Source organism: Stegostoma tigrinum, chromosome 39 (assembly GCF_030684315.1).
Source record: "Stegostoma tigrinum isolate sSteTig4 chromosome 39, sSteTig4.hap1, whole genome shotgun sequence".
In the NCBI taxonomy this organism is placed as follows: Eukaryota; Metazoa; Chordata; class Chondrichthyes; order Orectolobiformes; family Stegostomatidae; genus Stegostoma; species Stegostoma tigrinum.
In genome coordinates, this window is record NC_081392.1 from 18940720 (window position 1) to 18964787 (window position 24068).

At 39.9% G+C, this 24068-nt stretch overlaps 1 protein-coding gene across 1 annotated transcript in view; it reads left to right on the plus strand.

Annotated features, from left to right (window-relative positions):
* Positions 1-3475: 3475 nt before the first annotated feature.
* Positions 3476-24068, plus strand: part of LOC125447712 (zinc finger protein 541-like) — a 38155-nt gene continuing 17562 nt past the window's right edge. Inside the window, exons 1-11 of the mRNA XM_048522335.2 lie at positions 3476-3644; positions 5783-5907; positions 6201-6328; positions 8236-10132; positions 12284-12348; positions 12984-13158; positions 14541-14810; positions 15254-15599; positions 17466-17529; positions 22129-22271; positions 23464-23567. Of these exons, the coding sequence (XP_048378292.2) occupies positions 3482-3644; positions 5783-5907; positions 6201-6328; positions 8236-10132; positions 12284-12348; positions 12984-13158; positions 14541-14810; positions 15254-15599; positions 17466-17529; positions 22129-22271; positions 23464-23567 (3480 nt within the window). The 5' untranslated portion in view covers positions 3476-3481. The remainder of the gene's footprint in view (positions 3645-5782; positions 5908-6200; positions 6329-8235; positions 10133-12283; positions 12349-12983; positions 13159-14540; positions 14811-15253; positions 15600-17465; positions 17530-22128; positions 22272-23463; positions 23568-24068) is intronic.

Consider the following 24068-nt stretch of genomic DNA (forward strand, 5'->3'; position numbering starts at 1 on the left):
TTGAGGCACTGCTCCACCTATCCTGACCTGCACCAGCACTAATAGCTGTGCCAGTCACTTCCATCACTTGCAATTCTTCCCTTTCTCTCATTCTAGGAGAAAAAGGACCATAAAAGGGCAGAAAGAACCAAGACAGATGGTGGAATGTTGGCAAGTGATTCCTCATCCCCAGCTATCATTGGAGCCAGGCCCATTCCAGCAATGTCCGAGACCAGTCCTATAGAGGTACTGAAACCTTTGTTCATTGTTCATCTTCATTGCTGCCAGTAGGAATGCATTCTTAATACACCAGAATTTGTTTCCGACAGTTTTTGTTCCTTTTGTCTTCTGCAGGCATGAACAACATCATCATAGTCTCTGCTGTTAACAGACCTGCTGTGCAAGACATCACCTGCTGTACCTCTGAGGAAGAGAGCATGATGTCTCCAAGAATGTCCTGGCAAGGTTGCCCCCAATTACCACTACCCCTCCCCCAACCCCAGAATAAAACAGAACAGCTCAGATACTGACACTTTCGTGGTAATGTTAACTAGATTGCAGTCAGGTGCACGTGGTAACGAGCATATCACGGTCAAATCTTCACATAGCTAAGGAAGAAATGCACCATGTGTCTGGCACTCTAGGGACTGTTTGGTGACCAAGCTGCTGTGCAGTCCCAGGCCATTTGTGACTTAATTGAGATACACAGGCAGATGCAGGAGCAGTAGGCAAGTTGTCAGCGGCACTGGATAACCCTGGTGGTTAGGTTGCAGGACTGCAGCAGTGGCATTGGAACCCTGCTGCTTCTGCATGCGAGTGGCTCACTGCATGGACTGGTTGGTGGCTGCCATGGAGTGCTGAGCCCAGTACAATACCTGCTGGATATATATGCACATCTACACTCCACCAGTCCAGGGGGTAACTGGCCATCAAGGTGGAATTTTCTAAAGTAGACCCAGGTAATGTTGGAAAATGTGCCAGAACCTCCTGACAAGTAACAAACTGATGCCGCTTCAGCAAGAATTGTATTGATCACAGAAAATGAAAAACAGGAGGAAAAATCAAAAGCAACTAACATTGTAACACCTGTCCGAGGTTTTCAAGCTAACTGGAGAGCTAAAACTTTGCAAAGATAAACTTCATTCCAAAGAGGGATCATTTTTAAGTTCAGCAGGGAGAATGAAAGTTTTACCACTTGCTGCACTGACCTTTATCAAGAAGACCCCAAGGTATGACCATTCATTCAAGCATTCTACAAACATCAAAGTGAGACAGAAGAAAATCCACCTTACTAATTGTCACTATTAACTGTTCTTGTGAATTGTGTTGTAGAAGATAGGTAATAGAAGTAGGATTAGGCCATCCAGCATATCGAGTCTGCTGTGCCATTCAAACAGCATGGCTGATCATGTACCATTGTGCCATTTTTCACTTCAATCTCCATGTATAAACGTGTTTGTTATTAGCAAGTGACGTGCATTTCGTATTTAGGTTACATGTTGGGGCTAAAAATGTTTACTTGGGAATGCATGTCCAATTTTTTGCACACAATTAAATGGGATTAAATTAATGGTAAATTAAATGGAGATAGCAAGAACTGCAGATGCTTAAGTCAGAGACAGCACAGTGCGGAGCTGGAGGAACACAGCAGGCCAGGCAGCATCAGAGGAGCCGAACAGTTGATGTTTTGGGTCAGGACCCTTCTTTCCTGCTCCTCTGATAGTGCCTGGCCTGCTGTGTTCCTCCAGCTCCACACTGTGTTGTCAAATGGGAAACCTTGCTTTGTTTTAAGTAGCGATTTCCAAGAGCATAACCGTTAATTAAAGCAAGGTATTGTTATGGATTGAAGGCGAGAGCACCCTCTAGCGTAAGTTCATTACCACTTAGCATGCAAAAATAGCTCAGTAAAAACATTTAAAGTTATGGAGATGATGTAAAAGTACACCTCAAGTAAGCGAGGAAGGATAGTGTATTGTTTTAAAGCTTGTCAGTTTCTTCTATGATTTCCTTGCAAAGATATATTTTGAAAATTAGTTATATTTACTGAAACTAACATCTATGCTTAATAGATTGTTGAAAAAAGTTGCATTTATATAATGCTGCATATTTTACAGATAATTGATAACTTTTGACCACTAGTCACTGTTGTAGTTTAGAGAAACTGGCAGCCAATTTGCATATACCAAATGCCCACAGAGCAATGAGATAATGACCAGATAATTGCTCTGTTTATTGACGATGTTTGTTGTTGTGTGCTCATATTTATTTCTCTGAGACAAAACTTCCATGCTTCTGGGAATTTACTTGATTTCTTTTCCCCTGGTGCGCTGCTGTTATCTAGAATAGGCGAAAGAGAAACCAAGAATTTCAGCTGGCTGTCTTGACTTCACATTTCTTTGCTCCTTTTCTTGCTCCTCCTGCTCACAGAGCCTTGAAGTCATCTTCCTTTCTTCTCTGAACTCCTTTCTTGAACTTTTGAATAATGCTTTCCATTCTTGAGAACTCTTAAAACTCATCTTTTTGACTAGGCATTCCACCCCCCCAACTGATTCAGTGTTTATTTGTGATGTAACTGTGAACGTTTCTCTGTATGAAATGTGAAATTCAATTGATTCTTCTAGAATCCCTCACTTTGTGCCATTCCCTGACCTTTGTTGAGCATCCTACAGGCAGAGCCAACAGCAGAAATTCATCATTGGGACAGTATTGATATGTTATGGGTTACGGACTTTTATTTTTGTCAAAATATGTGTTCGATTGTGCATTTTAATCAAAAATATAAACAATAAATGACTGGCTGAAATTGTCATTTTAATTCATGTCTCTAATAGTAGCATATATTTTAGTAGTTTTTTTTAATCTTGAGTTTAGGGTTTTCTCTGCTGTATTTCAGGGTGTGAAGTTGTAGTTGCAATTCTTCACCCAGTTTTTTGTTTGCTGATTTCACCTGTTTAAAGGAGTTGCCGAATGAAGGTATGGCAGTTTTCTGCTTGGACAGGGAAAAAGAAAATGGAGGGCAAACCAACTGCTTCCCTTTCCTAACACTTTCGACTAAAAAAACCTACTCCTTTCTGACCTTTTGCAATAGTTTCTGTTGGAGAATAATTCATGGTCTGGAGAAACTTAAATAGAAGATTGTAATAAAAAAAACTAGAAAATTAATTCTGTATAATTACACCTTTACTGGCTACCAATTTTTTGTAAATTGAATCTGTCTCTAAACTATTTTTGTTTCTATTTTATTAAAGCTGCAGCAATACACAGAGTAAAGAAGAGGATGCTTTTGCATAGGTTCATGCTGTGAAAATTAGTTGACTGCTGTTTAATTCTACAGAAGGATATTCCCAAATCAGGAGCTATGGATTGCTACAGTTTCACCGATGAGAGCTCTCTCCAAACCGAAATGCATCTGCCTTTGCTATCAGACAGTGAGTTGCCCATTGCAAGTAATATCCAGAGACAAGAATTCATCCCAGACCCTGATGATATTATTTATGCAGGAATGACAAGTATAGACCTTGATTCTAACCTGGAGACTGCAGAAATTCCTGGCGATCCATTTGCTGACAATGTAGATCTATCCCTGTGTACTGTAGATAAGGGATGTGACTCCCCAAAGATTCCCAGTGACTCCACGGACACAGATTCTCCACCCATGTTGCTAGGTACTTGAATGTGCATTTTTCTAAGCACAGCAGTGCTCTTATAAGTATTTGCTGCTGGGATAAACTTGATTTCCTGCTTGTTCAAAATAAATGCCCAGTCAAAATTACTTACTAACACCGAACTTTTAACGGCTCCGATAAGATTTTATTAAAATTTGTATTAACTTTCCTAATGGCCTGTTTATGAAACTGCCTAATAACATGTCAGGCTGTTCAGATCCACAGTTGTTTGTGCTAGGATAGGCAGAGCAACAGTGGGCACTACAGTTGGCCTAAGCCTCCCTGGCTAGGAAATAGAAAATCTTCCAGTGTTCTTAGTTCTGATTTAACAAATCCTACCGGTTAGAAAAAGAAATTATGAATGGTGCGTGCAAGGAGGATCAGAATGTGCATGTCATTCCCTCCTCACTTGAATAGCTTGATTACTTTTGTGCTTAGTCTTACACACACACAATAACAGAGGGCTACAACCATTTGTATGTATTTCACTATAAATCTTATCTTTCAGAAGAGCAGACAAGACTGCTAGGAAATAAAAAGGAATCTTAATCTGTGTATTTTCTGAGCCATCTCCCTCTCACACTGTTGGCAGAAGCTACTGAGAAATGGTAGAAACAGCCTTGGAAGCTAATTTGCAGGGTTTCTGCTGAGATTGTGACAGGAAATTAGATAATCTTTGAGGAAAGCGGATAAGTTTTATGTTGTAGATGTTGAATAGTTATTTTTTAAGCGTGGATATATACCCAAAGAAGGCCAGTTTGTTCTTTGACTCTGACTCTGAAACAAAGCTCAGGAATGCTTGGAAATGTACATATTGGTCCTCCATTTTAAAGTATACAGATGAGTTGGATCAATATGTCACATTCACCAGTTTTATATTTTCCCATCTGGGAAGGCATTCCAACTGACTTATTCCATTATAAATACACTGTAGTATCTACTACCTAGAAGAAACAACTTTGTGTGCTATCTACTGTATTGAATCATTTTTCTGTCCTTATATAGTCTTGCTCAGAAAGACACTCACAATTGTGGCTGTCAGAATTGTAGACCAGAAATCAAAAATTAGTGTGATAGGTAAGAGAACCAAAAGAACTGCGGATGCTGTAAATCAGGAACAAAAACAAAGTTGCTGGAAAAGCTCAGCAGGTCTCGCAGCATCTGTGAAGGAGAAAACAGAGTTAACATTTCATTAACTGACTTCTGAGGAAGGGTCACCAGACCTGAAATGTTAACTCTGTTTTCGCCTTCATAGATGCTGCCAGACCTGCTGAGCTTTTCCAGCAACTTTGTTTTTATTCACGGTAGGTAAGAGAGCCTGTTACTCCCAAATATTCAAGTAGACCTTTAGCATGGGTAGGTCAGCTTTCTGTCTGGCTTCCACTATGCTGATATTTATTCATTTGTTTTATTATCTGAATGGTAATGCTGTAAAGGTTACCTTTTTGATTTATGTGTTTTTGTTATAAAAGCTGCTAACAAGGATCTTGTGATGCGCTTGTACCAAGACTGCTAAATGCTTCATGGAAATCAGTTTTGTTAGAGAATAATCGAATGCTGTGCATATGGATTTTGTTTTTGTATTTAGAGTGCCAATGTTTTTCCTGTATATACTCTTTATTTGCCTCAGTGTGTCTTTTTGAATGTTTTAAGATTCATTTGCAGTAGTGGAAGTTACCTTGTGATACCACAGCTGTACAAATCCTATCTAGTGGTTGTCAGCAGCTTTTTTTCTGGTCAGCAGTGTAACTGAGCCCCATTCTGTTCCCCCCACCCCCAACTGATGTCTACACAACAATTTATAATTTGATAGCATCTGTGTAGTGACATACCCAAAAGCACTTCATGGGAGCATAACGAAAAGCAGAATTTGATGCCACTGCACGCCGTTATTTAGGACAAATGACCAAAGTCTTGGTCAAAGAGGTAGAGTTTAAGGAAAGCCTTAGGAGAGTAAAGCAGAGGGGTTAAAGGAGGACATTACAGAAAATAGGGTATTGCAGCTGAAGATATGCCTTCCAGTCATGGTGTTTAAAATCAGAGATACTCCAATGGCTAGAATTGGAAGGGAAGAGAGATCTCAGAGGTTTGTAAGGCTGAAATATTGCTGGTTTTTCCTATTGACTTTTTTGTTACAGGTATTAGTCCACTCCCTCAAAAAAATAGTCCTGAGAAAAGTGGAGGTAAAAGTGAAGTGAAATATGGAGGGCTGCAGAAGAGAAGGCGTCTCTCCGCGAGGCATTCTCCGCAGCAAGCATTTCAGGTTAGCACTGCAACTGTTGTTCTTCTGGTTCGTCTGGTTTTAGGGCCCTAAAAAGAAATCTGTGCCAAGAAGTTTTTAATCTACATTATATTTGACTTAGTTTTTTTTTAGAAAGCTGGAGAACACAAACCAGTTTTGTCAAAAATAATAAGTTCTGATTTGTTCTGTAAGAGTAGGATATATTAGGGAGACCAATAGGAATGTAAATATTAACTGTTACAGTTGTTTTATCTTTATGTTGAAACCCATTTGAGGCAAAAATAGATAATTAGTTTGTATATTCTATTTTCTAGGAATGTAGCCAATGTGGAAAATCATTCAGCAGTGCCAGTGCTCTGAGCAAACACTACCTGACGCATAGTCATGAACGTCGGCATGTCTGCAGGATCTGCAATAAGGCCTTTAAGAGACAGGACCACTTGTGTGTGAACATTATGTAACTCAGGAATTTCTATTAGTTATTTTTCACGCACAGCAGATTTGCTTTGTCTACCTGGAATGAAACGAAATGCCAGGTTTTGTTTTATTCATTACAAATCAGACGCAAGTTCGATATTTGTGATTAAATTAGGCATTCCCAGTATTCATGTAATTAACATGCGTCAAGTCCTGTAAAGGTAACAGTGCCTGTCCAGCATCATCCCACAAACTACTGCATGAGATAAGCAATCAGCTAATTTGCATTTACGGGTCTTGGTTGAAAGAGGGTTATTGGCTTGAAAAACAGAACAAAAGTGACTGAAAGGCATTGTACCAAAACCTACCAGGTTTTTTACAGGCTACTAGGAGCCAGATTTAAAAGTGACGTTACCCGTACCTGAAGTGTTTCCTTAATATTTGAGTGCCAGGTTTTCAATAGTAATTTGCAAGAAGGAATTGAATAAATACATCAAAAGATGAGCAAAGAGCAGGGCGACTAATTAGGAAGCTCTTTTAGAGAGCTGATACAAACATGATAGGCCAGGTGGTATCCATCTGTGCTGCATTCTTCTATGAGTCAAAGTTAAATCTATTGATGTGTGTTGAAATATCAAATTGCCTGGAAGAAAATGTTACTCAGATAGATTTGATTCTTTAAAATTATTTAGTGTTAATTATAGTTATGAGAGCTGATAATTAAATTGTTGGTATCAAGCAGCAAGCATTTACTGATCGAATATTTCTTAAAGTTTATTAGTTTTGAATTCTTTGTTTTAAGTTACTCAATCATAAGCTAAGACTCTATATTCTCAGTGGAGACTGGACAAATTGATTGCTTTCTATACATACTGATTCCTGTGACTGCTGCTGCAGTTATTAGCTGCACATGAGGTTAGCAATGCGTTTAACCTCTGGAATCTGTGCATAATTTTAGGTCACATTGAAAGGATTACAGCCCTTGTCCTAGTGGCTATAAAGGATTTTGCCTGAGATTTGTTTGATACTTTCTGGTTACAGATGCTTATGTCACAACTTAACTGGGGAGAGAGCACTGATAATGGTTCCAGATTGTTCCACATGGCAAATGTATATAATCCCAATTAAACCATCAAGATAATCAACATGTCTAACTGACTGCTATTCAGGATGAAGACAATTGACATGGGTTTTGTCAGAAACATGAAATAACTATTTACTGTAACACACTTCACTTTAACAAATGATGGAGAAAAGATTCCTAATTTGTGACTATATAATTTAAACTGCACCCTTTTTAAAACTGCAAATAAGACACCCACAATCACAACCAAGGCAGACAAAAGAAATAGTGTGACAGGTTTTGTGAGTGGGAATAAAAATGTGTAGACAGAGTAAATACAGACATTTGGTACCACTCAGTCTCAAATAATAATCTCACTGCATCCAAGAGCAACATTGTCTTGCACAGATAAATTTTAAAACTCTCCTGGTATTTCAACAGTACAGCAGCGTCTGACTTCCACTTTGGCTTCAGATTCAAAAAAGAAAAATACATAATCGCTTACACTCGTTGGTGAGGCCCATATTTGAAATCCACAGATTATAAGAATTTTTCAAGAATGGGGTCAAAAATGCTGCAAGGTTTTCTCATAGCTGAGCTTGGTGAATGAGTGAGGCAAGGTCGGTGAGAAACTAGATGCAGGTTTATGCTAATTTAATCAAAGAATACAAAAAGCTGGAAGAGTTAAGTAGATACATGTGATTGTTTTCCAATCATCTGTCAGATTATTATTTATAATTAATACAGCGCAGTTCCATGACGATTGATGATGACATTATAGAGCAATATCCTATTATTTAATAAATGTTAGGAACAAAACTTTATTAGATGAACTTAATGAAGCATTTTATTCTGCATTCTTTCCTTAGATCTGGGCATTTGTTAACTCACCAAAAAAACAAACCTTATGTTTGTATGGAACATGGATGCGACAAGAGCTATTGTGACTCCCGGTCCTTGCGACGTCACTATGAAGTCCAGCATGGCTTGTATTGTCAGAGAGAGCCCTTTGCTGACAACAGCAGCAAAGAAGTGGACTCAACAGAGGGCATGCTGTACTCCCAGGGTGGACAAACTCAGACCCTTCAATGTGAAGTGGGAATGGCACAGAGGCCGACAACACAGGTTGAGTCTCTTTCTCAAAGATCCTGTCTGCCTAACCGAGAAATGCTAAGGCCCCTTATGAGCAGTGTAAGCCAAAAAGTGCCTTGTGAAACTGGTGCCAGTGGAAGCAAAATTACATTGCACTATCCTACACAAAGCCATGCTACAGCAAGTGTGCTTACTAGTCCAAATATTTGTTTGTCAGAAAGGTCAGGCACTGTTAGACAGGCCAAATTTGGCATATTGCAAAGAGAGCATTCTTCTGGTTTAAACTGTAACATAACTGACCCATACAACAGAGTAAATCCTTCTCATTTTTCTGTAGCAGATCCCAGTGTCTCTTGTGTAGAAAGTCTAGACTCTTATGTTTTAGATTCAGTGATTCCTGGTAGAGCTTCACAACCTGCACAGTACACTTTGGAGTCATCAAGACCAGCAAGTTGGCCTCAAGATGTGAGCACAAATCACACATTATCAAGAAATGAAACTGGATCCAGCAGACAACAATCAAGTCAAGATCTTGTGTGGACCAACAACTTGGCAACTTACAGCGGCAGCAAAGGAAGCTATTCTTATATTGTCCCCAATTCCCAGCCTCCTGAAGAAGTTCCTGCCACCTTTTCAAGTGGTGCTTTGCATAAGCTGGACTCATTTGCCCAAGCCTTTACACGACAGAATTTGGATATTCAGTCAAATTCCTCTGTTGCGAAGAATCAGAGTGAAAACCCAGCACTATCTGAATTTGATGCTTGTGGAAATGTCTTCAGACAACTTTTGAGTTACAAAACGAATTTGAATCAGTGGCAGGCCTTTCCTGAACAGAAACGTCAAATACTGCAGGAACAGTATTCTCTGCACCAGCAACATCAACAGCAGATAGCAACTTCACTGTTTACACAGGTCTACATGGGAGATCAGGAGGCCTCCCCAATGCAAAACCAAGACCAATTTCAAAACCATATGCTCCAGCTGATCTCTGATACTCAATATAATCTGTCTCAATCTCAAAGTTCGGTAAGCCAGTCACAAGTGCTAGTTACCCAGTCCCAACATGTAATTGCCCAGAAAATTCCATCCCAGATCCAGAATAATGGAACTCAATCTCATCATCCCTCGGAACTAGTACAAGACTTCCAGCATTCCTTGAGACAGGAAACCACTTCTCCATTTCTACAGTTTCAAGCAACGAAACAGTGCCAACTCTCCAAGAACATTCTGTCTTGCTGTCCACAAGAAACAGAATGTACAGAGCAGCAGACAGGGACTGATTTACAGCCTGCATTAAGGGGAATCTCAGAATGTCACAAGAAATCCAAGAAGAGTCCATTCAAAGGACAACATCCTCTTCAGTCAGTGTGTGAAGAAGAAGTTGTTCAGAATCAGCTTCAGTTACAGTCAGAGCAGTTGGAAGGTTGGTCACTTCCACCCTGTAGCAACAAAAGATGCAGAATCTCTAATAAAGATGTATGTGTAAAGCATTACAATATTGCAGGTAAATCCAGTAAGTGTGTGTCAGTTTCTCGAAAGGAACGACAGAAGTTAGATCCCAACTGCACTGCTCCTCCTAGTCAGGTGGCTATGAACTCCTTTTCTGTTCAGAATTCTATGACGAGGAATGTGGAAGACTGTCTTCAGAAAGCATCTTTTCATGCTAGTGTGCAGGTAATTACCTTAATTTCTCTTCAGGCTTTCCATTTCTCCACATCTTCTTTTCATGTCTCTAAAAGCACAGTTGCAGTTGTTACAGTGCTGTTCTACATTTGGTTGTAGCTGCCCAGTCACAAGTGTTCAGGTTTCTGAGTAATTCTTAACACAGAATATTGACAGGCAGTTTAATTGTGATATCATCACATTTGAGCCTGTCTTTCTTTTCTCCTGGACAAGAACAGGAATTTAGGCAGATATTTTCTCTTCCTAATCCAGGACAATTGCAGTACTCCAATGTTTCCCCACATGAACGGTGGCTCAGTGGTCAGTACTGCAGCCTCACAGCGCCAGGGACCCAGGTTCTATTCCACCCTTGGGCGACTGTCTGTGTGGAGTTTGCACGTTCTCCCTGTGTCTGCATGGGTTTCCTCCGGGTGCTCCGGTTTCCTCCCACAGTCCAAAGATGTGCAGGCTAGGTGGATTGGCCGTGCTAAATTGCCCATAGTGTTCAGAGGTGTCTGGGTTATAGGGGAATGGGTCTGGGTGGGATGATTCAAGGGGCGGTGTGGACTTTTTGGGCCGAAGGGCCTGTTTCCACACTGTAGGGAATCTAATCTGATTTAATGAGTAGGAAGTAAGTAGACTTAATATCTAGTTTAGTACCGACCCCTGCCCCCACCCGAACAATGTATGAACTCAACATGGCACAGGGGGATTTTGTAGCATTTGAGGCGAATGTTGACTGTCACCCATGGGAAAATGCTGGCACTGGTTGCTTATGGGCACAGTGCTGTTATGAGGTACCTCTGCAATGTTGATGCACTCGAAGGCACTTTCCACTATCCCTTCTTCTGCTTCATGTTTGCAGGTTCCAGTACAACTTTCTTCAGCTTTTGTGAGTACACAGGTCTGGGAGTTGTGTATCCTGGGTGAGAGCAAAAACATATAGGCACTGCTGTGGTGACAGAGTTTGGAATAGGACATTTTCCGTTATTTTTCTGTGGCGGGGTCAATAGGGCAGCCTTTCTTAGGTGAAGTGTCTTGAATGGCACCAGTACAGAGAAAAAGAAGCAAATTCATCTGAACCAAAGGAAGGAATAATGGTACTGAAAAAATGCTAACACAAAAATAAAAGCTGATCTCCCCAGCTAGGTAGTTTTACAACTGCTACTGGTGGATGTGTGCCACTATGAATATGCTTTGTTCCAGCTTTCAAAAGCACACTGCAGCAACTTCCTGCCCATGAGACAACACATTGCAATTGCAGAATAGCCAGGGCACATACAAATGGCCAGACAAAAGCAGCTCCAGTTCATGTCCATGAGAAGTTTCAAGTTAAGACTTGTAAAATGCAAGGGCAAGTGAAGCTGAGCAAACAGAGCCAAATCTGCTCTGAATCTGGACCACAAATTAACTTGCAGGTCTTGGGTTCTAACCAGATTGTGTTTCCAAAGAAAATTTGTAATAACTTTTGTAGTTTGGAGTCTTTGACTAGGATGTGTAGAAACTAATACTCAGACCATCCTAAAAGGGCATGCAATGATTGCCCTTTGACTCGTCCCTTTCAGGCAAGTTGAATATTCTCCTGTGTGAAAACTGACAACAGACAGACGCTGTCAGAGCAAATCTATAATGTGTTCATGCTTAAAATTACATTATAAAATGCATTCCATTTTGTTTAAATCTGAAGTGCAGAATATGTTTTCTAACAGTTTTGAAGCCTTTAGGGAGCCTATTAAAATATTAACATGCTCACAGGGGCTTCCTTTAAATTTTGCCATGTTTTCAGCCATCCATAGCTCCAACGCCAAAAGATTGTCAGCTGTCTGAAGGGAAACCATGCAGGGACACAGTGTGCTTTGAAGTCAACCATACAAAAAGTGAAAAAATATAGAATTCTCAAGATATTCTGTGCTGGGTATAGTACAGCTGGCTCTAGATGGGCAGAAATGTGCTAATCTCTCATTTTTTATGGGATCATAAACAGTATCTTGAAATCTTAAATATTTATTCATATAACATAACATATCAGAGCAGCATTTGAGGTCCAGCAAAGTAAACTTCTTTTTTCATACTTCCTGCATAACCTAGATCTGAGACATTCCAGTCTATAGAGCTTTTATAACCCCCTTGTTGTCTTGTTTGTAATGACCTTTGACTTTGCAGGGTGAAGATATTTACAGTTTTTCCAGCATGCCACAAGAGGGAGATGGATCATCATCAGTTCTGTGGTATGAACTTTTCCTTTTGCAAAAGACATATAGAGAGGCTGAACATCTTCTTTTGATCTAGGTTCCATTAATTTTGGGCGAGGGAGAGTTTAGTAGTACATAGTAGTGGATGCAAGTTTCCACCCATGTCCCTAGATAATGGATTGTTCATTTTACTGTGATCACCCTGATGTTTATGAGTGAAATGCAGTTGATTCTCCAAGGGATTTTCAGTCAGACATATAGACAGGGACTTGGAAGAAAATTATCCTCTTGTCCTGTAGTCAGAAATGTTATGTGGTGAAAATGGAGCATAAAGGAATGCAGCGAAGAATGTAAAAAATTCAACATGTGTGGGATGCATTACATGCTGCAAACTCAGGATTTTTAAACATGTGCCTTGAATGTAGCAACAACATTTAAAGGCACTGGTTCGGAAAGATCCCAGCACTCTTCCATTTGTTCTAACCCTCAGAATTTGTATAGAAAGCAACAAAGTTGACAAACAGACTGAGAAAATCTAGATCTAAAATATGGAAAGTAAGGTAACTAAGTATAAATGCTGATTGATTTGTGCGTTTCAAACTTTGTATTCGGGGCTTCCAATGTTAAAGAGTTTGTTTAAACTTGATTTGACTTTAATCTTCATTTGACAGCAGGGACTTGATGAGTAGCAGCACTTCCCATAATTTGGATGAAAATGAAGAAAATTTCAGGTGTGAGAGATGTCAAGGTGTTTTCCATTTTCTAAAAGGATTAAACTGTCACACTTGTCCACGAGAAGGAATGGGAAAACAGCTTTCTTTGGAAGACGGCGTTAAGACACAAAAGGTTAGGAAAATTATACACCTTTGTAAAGTCACGCTGAAGCAAATTGCCCTGTGTGCATAAATGTTGCTGTAGGTATAAATATGTACAGCTGTACCTACTGAAAATTCTGAAGATTTCTTGATTTTAGAAGAGAGAGAGTGCAGTTGTGATTGTGTCACAGAAATACTGTTGAATGAGCAATGGCTGGCGTCAGTTAGTCACAAGAAGCACAATACATTGATATGATAGTATAATAGATACTGGTTAGAGATGATTGAAAGTTTCACCAAGGGAAAACTTTGTAACAAGAAAACATGCCCAAGAATGTTTACCAGATTGTCATTTTAAAAACCCAACTGGTTAGTGGATCTCACCCCCACCCTGTGCAAATAAAAACACTTTGACTTTTGTTACTGGGGTCCACTTTTCCCCTCTGGGAAGCTTGAGCAGCTGAGCTTCTTTCTGTTTATTTCTTGGATGTAGGCATTGCTGGCTAGCCAGCATTTACTGCCTTGTTGGCCTTGAGAAGGTAGTGGTGAGCTGCCTTCTTGAACGTTGAAGTCATGTTCTGTGGTTTGACTGACAATGCTATTTTGACCCAGCAACCGGAGAAGGAGTGGTGATTTATTTCCAAGTTGGGATGCCAAGTCGCCTGGCGAGGAACTTGAAGCTAGTGGAGTTCCCTCACTCAGTGATCTGAGTTTTATGGATTCTCTGGCTTGAGGTTTAACCCTTTACAATGCTTTTGATCTTTTGAAGATCTGTGCAATTATTTGATTCCACAAATTAAGGTGGGAAACTGCTGAGGAATTTTTGGCCTGTTGTATTAGTATACTAATATGAAATATTATGTGTATTAGATATATTGGGAATATAGTAGCATAGCGCATATGTTACTGAACGGGTACTTAGGGGCCCGGAGCAAGCTTGTATTTTTGAAACACTTGAAATCTAACCAAAGATCTGGGATATTTTAATAGAAAAGCCAGAATAAGAATCCCGTCTCCTTAATTAGTAATGGCGCCCCTGTATTTACTGGATTATCATTAAATAAAAAATCTGGTTTACTGTATCCTTTGGGAATGGAAATCTGCTGTTCTTAGTGAGCTGGCCCCTGTTTCACTGGATACTCTGCTGTGTGATTGACTTTTGCCTGGCCTCTGAAATGGGCTGGTAAGCCTCCTGAGTATTTTCAGATCATTGTTAAAAAGTCATCTGAACACTGCAGCAGTTCAAGAAAGTAGCTGACAAGCACCTCTTGACTCTTGTGAATCAATCTTTTAGAAAATTGTTCAAACAAATGTGTGTGTATGCACACAAGAGACACGCACACACAACTTGGAATATTTTAGTGGGTTACTTCTAAGAAATTTGACGACGCTGTTGTGTAATTTTAATTTTAGGTGACTGATAATGGAATTGAGAAAATGGAGCATGGTGGATTGTTCTTTCAGTATCTGGAGGATAAACTCAGTGCTCTTCTGCTGAAGAAGCCACTTGAGGAAAATGTGGCCATGCCTTTAGTGATTCCAGTGTCAGTGCCTGTAAAATCTGCTGGTTCCAAGAAAGATGGCAAACCCGTTAGATATGAAAATTCACCAGTTACGCCAAGGAAATCAGTCACAACAAGATTGACTGATTTAATGGTGTCCTCAAATGACACCTCTGCCCAGGTGAGAATGGTCTTGTAATGTCTGATTGTCGATGCTGTAGCCATACTAATTGATTTGAGTGTCTGCCCAAGCAGCACTTAATTCAAGAGAATTTGGAAGAAGCTGGGCATGAGTAGCAAGTCATTGATTTATAAGTCCTTTCTGAAATGTAGCCCTTTCATGGGAACTGTTGATGGAGGTTATGCTTTGGTTTCAGTTTGCCAGTATTTGTAGTTTTTCTCAGTGGCTTAGGATTGTACCTATTACAACGTCTATGAAACAGGTGTTCTATCACTGCAAAACCCTTGATTTCTCTTCTCTTATGAGACAGGAAATTATCTTGTGCTGCAGTAAGGTTTTTATAGTGACATCAGTCAGCATTCCTGACAGTTGCACTGACACGAATACTTCAGAGATTCATAATTTCAAATGCCTGTTACTTTTTCAAGAATTCTATCTTGCAGGTCACTGAAACAGGCAAACAGGCAAATGTAAATTGTAGGGGCCACTCCAAAAAGCAACGAAGGAAGCGATCTCGTCCAGAGCCTCTCTTTATCCCATCACCAGCATCAAATCAGACTGGGGTACTGCCAGGGATGGTGCTGTACCAGAGCCATATGCGTTCCCCTGTTTGCTTAGCAGATCACCTTCTAGAGAAAAACTTTCAACCTCCACCATACACACCTCCCCCGATGTTGAGTCCCATCCGCCATGGCTCAGGACTTTACTTCAACAGGATTTGTTCTTTGATTGGGAGCAAGGTACCACACAATACATATGCTCCTAAAGGAATTCTGGGCAGTGTTGTAGGTAAACGTTCTTTTTCAATTATGTCTTTACAGAGGTTTTGTTGATCATGTGTTATTATGACTTGTGTGTAAAATTAATTTATATAGTTTTAATTGAGTTAATTTGTTGTAATTAATGAGAAATGTCTTAAGTGTTAACCATTTTAATATAAGGCACAAATTACTTTTACATAACGTGGTTTCAGATATGCTATTAACCCATCGATGAAAATAAAAACCGTCCAAAGTATTAATGTAAAAAAAGTTACACCTTTCAAGTTCATTTTAGAAACATTATGTAAGAGAGAGTGTACTGGGAATGGAACACATCAGGTCTCCATGGTCCACTTGTAACATTTCATGTTACGTGTAGGACAGGTTAAGGACTGCGTATAATGCCCTCTGTTTTATCAGTCGGTAATTTTAGCGCAACAGGACAACACCCCCTACTGCCCTCAGTGGGACATTATCATTATCCATAATTTATGAGTACAATTTTCTGTTAATTATCAACAGATTACAAGCAGCTTTGTGCCATGTCATATCGCTGATTTTATATTGATGTTAATTAAGTGCACTAAATGGAATTAATCTTTGCACGCTCACTTCGATTCCTACTAAGCCTAGTCAGATGTAGGACTAACGGAGGTCAGCTGTCCCTCCAAGAAGCTACATGATGTCCTGTGTAAGAAATGAACTAATGTTGCACTGGTAGTGATGGTTCTGGGTGAGGAGGTGGATGTTTAATAATGTTAGGGCTGAGTCACTTTTGGGGCAAGATGGAGGGAACTTTACTTTGCTTCACACTGTAACTGGCAGAGTTGCACAAGGATCAGTGCTGGGGCTACAATTATTTACAATATATGTTAATAACTTGGATGAGGGCAATGAATTTACCTGCCTAATTTTACAGATGAAACGAGAATAGGTGGGAAGGCAACTAGTGAAGATGACGTAGTCTACAGAGGGTAAGAAGGTATAGGCAGATTTAATGAAAGGGCAAATATAATATGAGAAGTGTACGGTTATGTTTGGTGTAGTTATATATTGCTTAAATAGGGAAAGATGTCAGAAAAACAAATTTAGCTTTCCTTGTACGTGAATCATAAAAATCTAGCATCCATATTTGGTAGTAATGGGAAGGGCAGATAGACTGTTGGCCTTTAATTCACAGGGAATGGAATATAAAAATAGGGAGGTCTTACTAAAACTGTACAAGCCACTAGTTAGACCACAGCTGGAATACCGTGAACATTTTTGGTCCCCTCATCTAAAGATAGATATACTGGCATAACAGGCAGTCAAGAGAAGGTTCACTATATTGATTCTGGATTTGAAAAGATTTTCTTATGAGGGGCTTGTGCTCATTGGACTTTAGAAAAATGAGAGGTGACCTTATTGAAATATGAAAGATTCTTCGGGGGCTTGATAGGATAGGATAGGTGCAGTTTCCTCTTGAGGGAGATTCTAGGACCACTGGGCATAATCTTAGAGTATGAGGTCATAGGCAGATAAGGAGGAGTTTCTTTTCTAAGGATAGTGAATCTGTGGAATTCTTTTCCGCAGAAAGCTTTGCGAGGGAGTGTCATTAAGTGCAATGACGGCTGACTCAATGTGCTGAATGGCATACTTTTGCTTCTACTTCTTGTAGACTTGATTCTCCCATGTCAAAACAAAAATTGCAACAATTGAACCTTTTTTTTTCCTAAGGCTGGCCTTGTAAGCCAAGTAATTTCCCATATCCAAACTACCTCCATCTAGGTAGCAAAAGACGGGGCCCAGATGTTTTACATTTTTGGATAATAGTGATGAGTAAGTGTGTGTGTGTGTCTGTGTATACATCTAAACTTGCTGTGATTTTTTTTAGAAATAATTCTGTCCTTTACAGATGGCGTAGATGGAATTTGTGGTATCTCTGTGGTTAAGGATGACTCTATTGTCACTATAGAACCGTAAGTTAGTTATTCAATTCCAGACTGCTTTATCAGCGTTGGCTATCCAGAAGATGAACTGGCAACCTTATTTTGATTTGTATCTTTGGAGTGAAGGCTTTTTTTTTGGCTTATTGTTAAACACTAGCAGAGATATTGTAAAATATTGGCTCCAATCATAAAGTGTTCCAACTTCCATCAATTGATTATACAGTATATTGACCTTGGTTAGACAATGTGTTTGTACACAGTGGGTAAGGGTGTTTGCATTCACTGGATGATGAAGCTCAGGAGTGATTTCCTACTACCTGTGCTCAGTTCATCATGAACATACGCTACCCTAATTTGCACAGATAAATAGTCATTTTGTTATTCATTTATCAGATATTGGCATCATTGATATCAGAATTTACTGTTCCTCCTGAATTTTCCTTCTGGAGGTGATGCAAAATCAGCAGGCTAGGATCAAGAGGACATAGTTTTAAAATTAGGGCTGGCTCTCCAGCAGCGAAATTAAGAAACATGGACAGTTCGTGTCACAACTCACAGGGATAGCGCATTGGAAATCAAGCCCCCTATTCCCAGGATCATCACAATTGTGAAAAGATGTAATCAGCCTACCCAAAGTCCCCAATTTGTCTCACTCAGAAAACCCAGGTTAAAACACTCATCAGGTTTTTGTACTTAGTAAGAAAACAGATGTTTATTGGAAGCAGTGATAATGGGAACTGCAGATGCTGGAGAATCCAAGATAACAAAGTGTGGAGCTGGATGAACACAGCAGGCCAAGCAGCATCTCAGGAGCACAAAAGCTGACGTTTCGGGCCTAGACCCTTCATCAGAGAGCTGTGATGAAGGGTCTAGGCCCGAAACGTCAGCTTTTGTGCTCCTGAGATGCTGCTTGGCCTGCTGTGTTCATCCAGCTCCACACTTTGTTTTATTGGAAGCAGTTGATTTTCCTCAATGCTTGAAAAAGGTGACTACTATTTAACTCTGTAACTCAATTTCTTTAGCCCTTTCTTAAAAATTCCCACACTCTCAGAAACAAACAGACATAGACACAAGACAAGACACAAATATCACAAGTGAAGAAGGAACAGAGACAAATCAATGAAGCATTAATCTGGCACCAGTCCAGATTACGGATATTGATGAGATATGTTTTGTCAGATTCCTTCTGATTCCTTTGAACTCTTTAAGTAGTACTTGAGGCTGCAGACATTCTAATTTTCAACCATTTGAGAACTTGCCTTTTCACCGTCTCTGAGGTGGTTTTCACTTTTCCTTTAAGGAAGGGAATTTGCAGGAAGTGTAGCTACTTACTTTACATATTTGTTTTCCACCTATAGAAGCGGGGTTTCTTCTTCACTAGGCTGGATATTTCTGCTGTGTTATCCAAACACATATCTGTAGCTACTCACCCAGGAAACACAGTAAGTAGGAGCAAGAGTAGACCCTTCAGTCTTTTTGAGTCTGCTCCCTCATTGCTGATCATTCAACTCTGTTCCTTGGTTCTGCTTTCTCACCATACCCTTTGATCCCTTTTGTCCTGCAAACTATATTTGGCTCCTTCGTGAAAACAGTCAGTGTTTCAGCCTCGCTGCTTTCTATGGCAGAGAATTCCACAGCATCACCACCTTTTGGGTGAAGAAGTTTTCTTCTCACCTCAGTCCTTAATGGTTTCCCCCATATCCTTAGACTGTGACCCCTGGTCTAACCCCCAGTCATTGGGAACATCCTGCCTACATTTACCCTGTCTAGTATATAGGTTATAATTTTATAGGTTTCTGAGATTGCCCCTCATTCTTCTAAATTCCAGTGATTATAATCCTAACCAAACCAGTCTCTCTCCATTTGTCAGTTCTGCAATGCCAGGGATCAGTCTGGCAAACTTCATTACACTCAATCCAGAGCTAGAACATCCTTCCTCAGATAAGGAGACCAAAATTACACACTACTCCTGGAGGCCTCAACAAGGTCCTGTACAATTGCAGTAAGACAACCCTGCTCCTGTACTTAAATCCTCTTCTGTAAAGGCCAACATTCCATTTGCCACCTTCACTGCTTACATGCTTGATTTCAGCACCTGGTGGACAGGGGCATCCAGTTTTTGTTGCACCTGTCTCTTTTCTAATCTGTCACCATGATGATAACCTGCTTTTGTGTTTTTTTGTTGCCAAAGTAAATAACCTCACATTTATCCACATTATACGTCATCTGTCCACTCACTCAACTTGTCCAAATCAGATTGAGTCATCTTTGCGTCCTCCTCACAGCTCACCCTCCCACCCACCTTTGTGTTGCCTGCAAACTTGGAGATAGTGCCGTCATCTAAATCATTAATATATAATGCAATTATTTAACCATTCGAGAAATTGTTGCTGTGGTGAACGCTTCTGAATAGTCACAATTGTCCCTGGCTGAAAAGCCAGTAAGAAGTCTGTCACTGGATAAAAATTGCCCCTAACGAAGCAAGATTATACGCACAAGTTACAATGAGTTCCAGTAAGTTCCCTTTAAAATGGCAACATAGTCTTCTACAACAAATTTTGCACTGTTTCCACGATGACAACTGATGCTAGATCAGTAAGGATTTGGACAAAATGAATATGGAAAATTAGGTGGCAGACCAAGCATGATCTCATTGAATGGCAGAACATGCTCAACGGTTAATATCTCCTATGCTAGTGCAACTAAATGGCTGGCAAGTCCACATCAGAGTCAAATGCAAATCTGTAAGTGTAGAGTTGGACCTAAGCCAGTTAGGATCCGGATGGCAGACTTCCTTTTCAGTAGACATTGGTGATGGATTTTTATGAAAGATCAATAGTTTCACATCAGCCTTTATTGCAGATTAATTTCATAACAGAAGTTAAATTCCTCAACAGCCATGTGGGATTTAAATTTGTTTTAGCAGATCATTAATTGAGGCCTCTAGACAATAAATCTACTAACACGGCCACCTTACTACCACACCCATTGCCATGCCCTTTAATTAGTGGTAGAGGAAAACAAAATATAATCTTAGTAATGTGTCCTGAGATTCATTTGCCTGCTTCTCAAAGGCAATCTAGTTGAGTTTAGGATCTTTGTGCATGAAGGATTGAGAGTTTCCCATTCTCATAAATTGGCCATTTCATTCCCTTATGATCATAAGACTGTAAGACATAGGAGCAGAAATTAGGCCATTCAGCCTGCTCTGCCATTCAATCACGGCTGATAAGTATCTCAACCCCGTTCTCCCGCTTTGTCTCCGAGCCTTTGATCCCCTTGACAATCAAGAACCTGTCTATCTCCGTCTTAAATAGGCTCAATGACCTGGCCTCCACAGCCTTCTGTGGCAGTGATTCTGTAGATTCACCACTCTCTCTGGCTGAAGAAGTTTCTCTTTATCTCTGTTCTAAAAGGTCTTCCCTTTACTCTAAGGCTGTGCCCATGGGTCCTAATCTCTCTTACTAATAGAAACATCTTCCTAACATCCATTCTGCCATTCAGTACTCTGTAAGTTTCAGTTAGATCGCCCTCATCCTTCGAAACCCCATAAAGTATAGACCCAGAACTCTCAAATGTCTCTCATATTGTTAAACTTTTCATTCCTGGGAACATTCTTGTGAACCTCCTCAGAACCTGCTCCAGGACCAGTACATCTTTCCTGAGATACGGAGCCCAAAACTGCACTCTGTACTCCAAATGCGCCTGACCAGAGCCTTTTAGAGCCTCAGAAGTACATCCCTGCTATTGTATTCAAGTCCTCTCAATTGCCAAGTTGCATTTGCTTTCCTGACTACAGATTCAACCTGCAAGTTTACCTGGAGAGAATCCTGGATTAGAATGCCCAAGTCTCTTTGCACTTCAGATTTCTGAATTTTCTCCCCATTTAGAAAATAGTCCATGCTTTTATTCTTCTTACCAAAGTGTATGACCTCAAACTTTGCCACATTGTACTCCATCTGCTACTTCTTTGCCCACTCTCCTAACCTGTCCAAATCCTTCTGCAGTCTCCCGGCATCCTCAATTCTACCTGTCCCCCTATCTCTCTATGTATCATCTGCAAAAGTAGCCAGAATGCCCTCCGTTCCATCATCTAGATCATTAATGTGTAAAATGAAAAGTTGTGGTCCCAACACTGACCCTTGTAGAACACCACTTGTCACCGGTTGCCATCCTGAGAAAGACCCTTTTAACCCCACTCTCTGCTTTCTGCCAGACAGCCAGTCTTCTCTCCATGCTAGCATCTTGTTTCTAACATCATGGGCCGTTATCTTACTCAGCAGCCTCCTGTACAGCACCTTGTCCAAAGGTTGTCTTGAAGTTCAGGGAGATAACATCCATTGGCTCTCCTTAGTCTAACCTGCTTGTTACCTCCTCAAAGAATTCTAACATATTTGTCAGGCATGACCTTCCCTTGATGAAGCCATGCCGACTTTGCCTTACTTTACTGTGCACTTCCAAGTATCCAAAAATCTCATCTCTTACAATAGACCCTAAAATCTTACCCATGACCTGTAATTTTCAATCTTTTACCTTGCGCCCTTTTTAAACAGGGGTGTCACATTAGCAACTTTCCTCTCCTCTAAAATCCAGCATAATTGTCATTTATTGATGTGTAACTTTCTTTAGGCATATTAACATTGGAACACGGTTCCAGGCAGAGATTCCATTACTGCAGGACAAGTCATTACTTGATGATAGCGTTCACCCAGCAGATTTAGTATGGAAACCATGGGATGACATTGAAACTAATAAAATCACTCAGGCGAGGGGTAAGTTTGTTTATGAGGCTTTTATCTTATGGAAAATTATTGTTTTGTATTTTCTTAAAATTTGTTGAGGAAGCTAGAGTTCTGGAATAAGTAAATGTGATCATATATTTCTGGCTAGCGCTTTAATTTGTTAAATCACTGCTGGGTGTGGTTAGCTTATTTGATTCAAGTATGCAAACTCTATCCTGTATTGCTGTATGTCAGAAAGTTTTGATTTATTTTTAACCATCAGTTATTCTTTTGCGAATAAGTAGTCATGTAAGGAGCTCAAACTGTAAGTACATCATGACTTAGCAAATTATTTCTGAAAAAGTCACATTTTTTATAAAACTTTTATCTTGCACTTGTCAGTACAGTTTGTAAGAAATACCAATGTACAGGGGAACATTTGATATTCTTATGAATTGTCGTGATGAGTATAAAATGAAAAGCTTTGACCAATTTTGTTTTAGCAATATTCAGGTTCTGTGTTCCCAAATGATAAACTGAAAGTTAGTAAATTTATGCCAAGGAACATCTTATAGAATTTTCTTGCAATTTTTAACTTTTCGGACGGTGCGAATTTCTCTCATCATAACCACAGCAGAGAATAAGGTGTTTAAAAAAAACATGCTGTTTGTTGTTTGTTCTTCACTTACCTTTTGTCCATCTGGTTAAAGATTTGAAATGTGAATTCTGAGTTGCTTCAGATATCTGGATTTTTATAAAACTGAATTCTATTCCCTCTGCCCACCCCTGTTCAAAGATGTTCTAGGGTATTTCGATTTTTAAAACCATGGGCTGAATTTTAACGTTGCATCCCATTCATATGATTTTGGGGAGCATGTAAAATGCGACTAGTCGCAGGAATGGAAAAGGTGTGGGAAGGTTCATCTGATGCCTTTTCACATTGATGGCCAGATAACTGTTTCCACACAACAGGCCACACAACACCCAAAAAATGTTTTCAGTCCTGCCCGTTTTGTTTACACAAAGGATACCTTTGTGTATGCTGGATTTGAGAGGACTGGAAAATCAATTCTCATTCCTGGTTATCATTCATTAAAGGGTGTAAATATATTCATAGATGTTGAAGTTGGCATCTTTTGGTAGATGGTGGAGAGGGAAGAAATTACAGACCGTGCTGTTTTACTATGCTGCTCAAATTGCTCAGTTCGTTGCAGTGATTCTTCTCCAACCAACTTTCCTGCAGTGACAGACCTGTTGAATTTAGCTTGTTCGAGTGTGCTGCCTGGAGGAGGTACCAATTTTGAATTAGCTCTGCATTGCCTACATGACACTCGGGGAGACATTTTGGTAATCAGTCATGTTTATTTCTTTGGAAATGCGTAGTGCTTGTTCTGAACTATCATAATTGGAAGCTTGTTCCTTGCTCTGTACTAACCACATTCACCACTAATCATCACCCTGTTGAAAAGCTTACTTGAATATAGTAGAAATTATGAAGGTTTTACTTGTAAGTAAAGGAGAATCAGGGATGAGTTGGGATTTTCAGAAGATTTTCTGTAAATCCCATACAGGACATTAGTAAACAAAATTCAAGCAGATGGGACTGGGGAGTAAATACCGCTATAGATTATAAATTGGTTAACAAACAGGAAAAAAATGAGTACTCTGAAAATGGCAGGCTGTTAGTCATGGAGGTACTATAAAGATGAGTGATTGCATCACAACTGTAAGTAATCTATATTAATGATTTGGATGTGAGTACCATATGTTGTATTTTCAAGTTGGCTGATGACACAAAACTAAATGGAAATTGGAGTTGTGAGGTGGATCCAAGGAGGCTGCAAGGGG